The 6,707-nt window shown below is 51.1% G+C and overlaps 1 protein-coding gene across 1 annotated transcript; it reads left to right on the top strand.

Moving 5' to 3' along the window:
• Positions 1–274: 274 nt before the first annotated feature.
• SNOG_16280 (hypothetical protein) lies at positions 275–988 on the top strand (the record flags this gene model as incomplete). Its single annotated transcript, XM_001806352.1, has 3 exons — positions 275–342; positions 453–693; positions 815–988. The coding sequence occupies 3 exons, from the start codon at positions 275–277 to the stop codon at positions 986–988; spliced, it is 483 nt and encodes a 160-aa protein (XP_001806404.1).
• Positions 989–6,707: the final 5,719 nt, after the last annotated feature.

Below are 6,707 nucleotides of genomic sequence, written 5' to 3'. Positions count from 1 at the left end.
TAGCCTGCCTGGTAGAAGACCTCAAACAAATACAGTGCCGCAGGTCTATCCTGCGTTGCAGGGAGCCTTAAACAACCACGCCGCAACTTTTTGTTGGATGGTGCCAGGGATCGTCGACCGTTACCAAGGGCAGATCCCGCGCCGCCGTTGCTGTTGCCATTGACGACGAGGGATGATTTCTGCATGCCAGCCAAGTAGATGCCGCCACCGCCGCCATTGCTGGCCAGTCCCTAGCCGCTGTCAAGGCTTCGATCGAGGCTCCGCCAGCTCCATCATGCCCTGCATGATAGCGCGTCATGCTAGTCCAAATAAGCAGCCGGGTCTCGAAGGCTGCGCCTTGAGGTACAGTATGAAGGGCTGCGAAATCCAATAGCGTGCGCCATAAAAAGAACCGGCCAATCAAGACGAAGAGCGAAGCAAGGGCGATGAGCGATATACTGTGTATCTTGTAGGTCGAGTACGGCGTCGGTCGATCAGGTGCTCGAGCATTGTCGCTTCCTGCGTGATGAGGCACCAACAGGCGCGGGATTGGTAGCGCGTGGAGACGGCAAGGTTTCGATCAGCGAGGGTCGCGCGTGGCGAGCTCGACGCGCTTCGGCGCGGCGGTATGCCATGCTTGGTGCGCGCCGTGACGCTCTTCGCTTAGCTTGTCATGGCGAGCTGATGCATGGAACGCGCATCTTGGAGGCGGCCGTATGCCGAACACCTCGGGCAAGATCTACAACCGCAAATCTTTGCCACTTCTTCTCATTCAGAGCTTGCAGCCGGCTCTAACGCCGAAGAGTCTGACGCCAAATACGCTAACCCTAAATAGAACGACGACTCCGACAACATGATCACTTCACAAGCTGACGTCCATCAAGTTGACGAAACCTTAGCTCCGAATGCGCTCAGGCCATTCCTTTCCCATGCACTCGCTGCTCTGATATCATACAATGTACTGACCACGAAGAAATTGAATGGAAATCCAAGTAGTGACAACAGCTGAAAGTGATTCCATTTTGAAGAAATTGCAAAATGCTGTCTCTCTGAACACCATTTCGATTTGTCGGATTCTTCTCTTCTACTCGGTCAAGTCCTCAGAACTCTTCCAGCTCCTAGACAGAGCACCGTTACTCTTTGCAGCTCCCTGCGTATATTTTATACACTCCTTGTTATTACAGCGCATCACATTTCGAGCCTAGCATCGAGTCTTATATCAGCCTCAAGGATGTTAATGCTGCAACACGGCGGTAGAATGCGCGTACTCTTCTCACAGCTAGTAGATAGCCATAATAACAAGTGTTTCTAAATCGAATCTTCACTAACAGCTGCCTCAACCATGCTGTCTCAGTCATTCCTTCTACCTGGTAGTATCCCGCTTCTTCGCCGCAAGTCCCCTTTATCTTGCATAGCTGAGTAGCCTTGAATCTTCTTAAGTACTTTTTTAACTCTACCAAGCATTAAGAAGTGTACAAATACTCCTACCTACCAAACATATCATCACCAGAATCTGAACTACCATGCGTCGGGAGGCAGTCTTCTACTCACAGTTGAGCACAGCATCTGTCGAACCTGGGAGTAATATCGCACACTTAGCTACTCAAGCCAGTCGGCCCACGTATGCCCTCGTCGTCTGAGCCACTACGTCTAGCTTCAGTTGGCCCTTCGATGATTCGAGAAGTTGCAACGACTAAAGTAATGCTGGTGGCTGCGTAGGTCCGAAAATTCCGGATGCGGGTCAACTCAACCACTAATCCTCCCAAAAGCCCAGGTCTCCTTTTACTACGAACGTCCCGAGGCTGGACTAATGCACTCAGTCAGACTATTGGGCTTGGAAGTGGCGCATGCATAACCATTAGTCTTCATTCGCAACCCTAATCGTCAGAGACTGTCGTGAGCAATGCCAAGTTTGCATAGCCCTCTCGTCATTCAGATGTATAGGTATTCGTTGCAATCACTGGACATGAGACGTGGGTATTTGAAACTGGCCGACTTCTATCTTGCTAACTGTATCACTGGAAATCGAGGTGACGATGAAGAGGATACTTATCATTGCATTTTGTAGCCCTATGGTGCGGTGTGTCTGTAGACACTTTGAGCCTCATTGAGGACAGCCGTAAGCGGTTCATCATTTCTGGAGGTAAATTTATCATCTTGGCAGTAAACGTAGTACGAGTCCAGAAAATACACGACTAACCTCAGAGCGGTACTTGAGATGGGAGGTTATTGAGCCCATTTCCCGCCTGCTTTCGATCTTGTCCGATATTAAAGTCTGCCAGGTCTTACTGCCACAGATTGTGTGCTTAACGAAAGACAATCTCGTTGCTCTCTGCCTGCGGCGAAGAGATAGCTTGACTTTTGCGACTATGGGTGGGGAAGACGGCTATGTAGAGAGTATTTGTTTGAGGAATTACCCGCAAGAAATTCATTCCCAATCTCACACCCCGCATCGAGACGCACCAGTCCAAGGGCGCGACCAACGCCGATTACTCTCCCTCGCTGCATCAGGCTCCATTCGGCACGTCTGCTCTGCAAAGAAGACCAAGAAGTCATCCTGCATAAGTGTAGTGCACATCCCTAGCCGCGATAGCATCAGAGAAGATCGTTGAGGGCAGTGATGGCCGGCGGTTGGAAGGGGAACATGGTTTGTTGTCGGCCAGGACGCAAGTGCCGGCCGCGTTGACTGCACTCATCAGTGCTAGATGACGGCTGACTTGAGCCACATCGAGACTGGGTGTGATGTACTCAATCAGAACTACCTCCTTTAGTTCAAAGTCGGCACCTTGGTTCCTGCGACCTTTCATGCAGCCGCCCAGGATCCGTTGCCTATGGCGACAATGTCGTACATAAGACAGCTCAAGGAAGGCCATCCTGTCCAGTCTAAATGCTTCATGGACCGAAGCAAACTTTGATGCCTCGTCTGCGGGCAAGGAAGCTGACGGATGACAGTAGACGGCTAGGCCGGTGTTGGTGGACAGGTGACATAATACCACGACCTCCAAAGCCCAACATCTTCCCTTTCTGAAGCCTCAGCACAATTCAAGCAGATGCACTCAGTGGCGAGGGAATTCATATCCGCTCGGATATATGCTTGTTGCGCCCAAGGGGCTAATGTGTCCACCTTCTACCAGATGCTAGGATTCCAAGATCCCCGCTTTTCAAGAGCCTGTCTGAGCGAGCTGATTGCAGGGCAACTGTGTACGGTCGACTATTTTTTGCGGGTGTGATGGCAGTGGGAAGCAGGGGTTCTAAAGCAAGTTAGCGATGAGCTACGCATTGATGACGCAATTCTATGGCAAAAAGTTAGGGTTGGAGGAAAGCAAGCCCTGCTGGTGTACGTAGCAGCACATGAGCTCACGGCGTGTGCGGTGTTTGGAAGACGGTACACGGCGGCTGGCAAAAGTACGGATGAGAAGAGCAGTGAATATGTGGCATCGCTGTATGATCATGTAGAGCTGAGACCAGGTTGTTGACGGTGAACGAGAATGTGGATGACGTCTATCCCGAGGATTCGCTGTCCTGGGGCCCCACAAATCGACCTCGAGGGAGCTACAGAACTACCGGCGCTCGAACCTAATGATCCCGCTTCCTCAGTGATGCCCCAAAGAAAAGATACTAAAATGCTAAGCAAGCAGGGCTCGAATAGGCTGTCGCTAGAGGAGCTCGACGCGAGCACGCAATTGATATATATCTACTACGACTTCGACATGATCTTCTATGACCTGCAAATGGGGAAGAGAATCGGTGGTCTGGAAAATGGAATGCTACACGAGACGAAGAGCTATTTTCATAGCGGTTGCTGGTACCACATGCTTCAGATGAGAGCAGCAACGAAGCGCGCAGCTTTCTGGGATGCAATTGCGCCAAGTTCTCGAAGACACGTTGGACGACCTCCAACACCTCCACACTGACAACCAGAACGCGCTCTATCTCGATGTGTGGCTGGCTACTCAATCTTGGATGTGCTGTTGAAACAGCCTCCGCATTTGGACGAGGAGGATATGCCCAGGAGACGTACGCCACTCGCGGTCGGAGAAGGTCTGACGTACCCTTGCACAAGCTCGATGTCCATGTATATCAACGATGACTCCGACACGGTCTCCCACGACCCGCCATCTTTGCCCGCTATGTCGCATCTCGGTCACGAAGACGTCATACTCGATTGCTATGGGTGGCCTCTGTAACCTCGGGCAACAGTGGCGCTCCTAATCATGTGCAAAGCTTCGTCGAGGCGGGCTTAAAGCTCATAGAAGCAGTCTGGACCTAACCTTGGAAACGCCCGGTTGAGGAACAATAGAACTCCAAATAATGCCTCAAGTTTCAGGTATAAAGCAGACAGCTCCCCACAAGACAGAGGCGTCCATCCTTCGAGGGAAACGTAAGATAACAATCCGACTGGCAAATAGACGCTAGCAAAGACTTCAATTATAGCTTGGAAGTAACGAGTGTGTCCTTAAGGTAGAGACCGAAGGCGTTCGCGCTGGCTTCTGGGAGTCCGCGTTGGTTGTTGCAGAGTCTGCAGCAGACGTCGATAGTGCCAGTGAATATTTTCTGCATCCGCGTTTGATCCCAAGAACAGTTGAAGTGTCAACTGCCAGCTGTGCCTCGACCGCAAGCCGGCAAGCTTTTAGTGGAGTTGGTACTCGGGACTATGAGTGGACAATAGCCTGGGCTCGAAACTATTGTTCGGGTTGGAGGTTAGTGGCTTCACGTGATCCTCCGTTGAGGATCTAGTCTTTCCTAGGGTGATTGAGCCTGAATAGCAACCTCATTGCTGACTCATTTGGGAGCGGTTGCCCTAGCTGAGATGTCGAGCATTGTCATGAGACTGCAGACACTACGACTTCTACCATGATTGAAAGGCTCAAGTCCTGGAGAAGACATACTTGTGTGTGTCGATGCTGGAAAAGGTGAAGGCAGATCATCGGCGTGAATTGAACTTGTTGGCAGTGGACTTATAAATATTCACTCGCTTCAATTGCGGGGAGCTGACTGATGAAACGTAAAGACGACGAGAAGTGGCTGCGCGAAATCTCAGGGAAACTGTCAATGTCTTCTTCCTTGAAAGGCAACCCAGACCAGCCGCCATTGCCTGTGGGTGAGTCTATCCCGCCAGGCAAGACGGTCAAGGCTGTGAGTCCTGTGTCTGGACTACCTAGCCTAATCCAGCAGCCCTGACACCTTCTCTGAGCCATTGCGCTGAAGGGTAAGCATCATGGCTACGGACAAATTATTAACAACGTGCGATGTGGCAATACTTTTCAGAAACCTAGCAGTGTCAGGAGACAATGCCGAAAGAAGGAAGATGTTGGCGCGGTGCAAACGACGGGAGGTGTTGCCCTACTGCTCTTTGGTCTTGCATGCAGCTGTGAGAGCGGGATGCGAAGTCATGGACGTCTTCTAGTATTAGTGCTTCTCGTCAAAGAACCTTACGAGAGGACCAGTTTACAAGGCCTCAGCCTTGAATATTCTCCACTCGTCTATCTTAGCATGGGCTATAGCGTGCTCCCAAGAGATATCGGCGAGGATGGTTGTTAAACTGGCTTGTAGCGTGGGTCGGTTACGGACCCTGCATTGGAAGAGGAGAATGACAGTTTCCCTGAGATGTCTGGCTGATATCCCTATTAACAGCGTTGATATTTGCTCCAACATTCACACTGTTTGGAGCGTTGCTGACCGATGCTCTTTAGCGGCCTTAAGACTTAGTACCTCTATCAGAGGGATGTCACTGGTGACTACCAGAAGCTGGGTGGTAGTTAGGTGATCCGACAAGAGAACGGCATGATCTCGGCGGCGAGTAGTTAGGCGGGTACTGAGCGTGACAGGCGTTTGGTATGCCGGCGCGGACGTGCTGGTGCGTCGATGACGAGAGAATAATGGCAGCCGTGTGTTAAGCTTGGTATGGTCCTGATCATAGAGGGAGGTTTGACTTGAGATGTGTTGACTGCTGCTCGGTAGGCACGTGCTGCGAGACTGTCGTCGCCTCGCAAGGCTGTCCCGCTGCCGCATACTCTATTGTTCGACGTGCTGATGATCATCCTAGGGACCGTGATGTGCTCGTAGATGGTGGATGATATTCCTCGGAACGACTGTGGTTCTCACCAAGCCATCGCGTCACTAATCCCAGTAGATCCGCGAGGTCTTGTCCAGATATACGCCCTCTGCGATTGTACGAACGTCGCGATCCAGGCGAACATATTCTTCATCTGCGGTCATGCAGGTTTGCAGAAACTTTGGCCTTTCTTCTGCTTTTTTTTGCTGCAATGCCCAATGTCATGTATTGCAATTTTGGTCGTCGTGTTGGGGCAGCGATGAAGGTGCTGGCACGTGACAGCTTGAAAAACTTCCTACCCCAGTCTCCACTGCCCTGCGTATCTTATGTCATAGTATTGTCTCGACGTCGCCTACATCTTTGTCTCATATCGCTTCTTCTTGCCATGCATGTCCCTATAGCTTACGTACCTGTGTATTGTAACTTCGGCGTTGCTCACTTTCTCCAAGGACATCTTGTTTGTCTCCCAAGGTTCATGCCTTCGATACCGAAGCATGCGCAGGAGATCTCCTACATTTGCCGATTCCGAGCGGGGATTTCTGCAGTTGTCGTTTTTCAGATGCTTCGACGTTGCTGACTATACCGCATGTTGTTGAGCGTAGACTGTGATAACGTGACCTAGCCTTTCACCACCACTTCACTACCTCAGCCTCGACTATCTCTGCCTCGTTGT

This window comes from Parastagonospora nodorum (assembly GCF_000146915.1).
Source record: "Parastagonospora nodorum SN15 chromosome Unknown scaffold_45, whole genome shotgun sequence".
NCBI lineage: Eukaryota > Fungi > Ascomycota > Dothideomycetes > Pleosporales > Phaeosphaeriaceae > Parastagonospora > Parastagonospora nodorum.
Note: the sequence above shows the minus strand (reverse complement) of the source record. Positions and strands in the feature narration are given on the sequence as shown.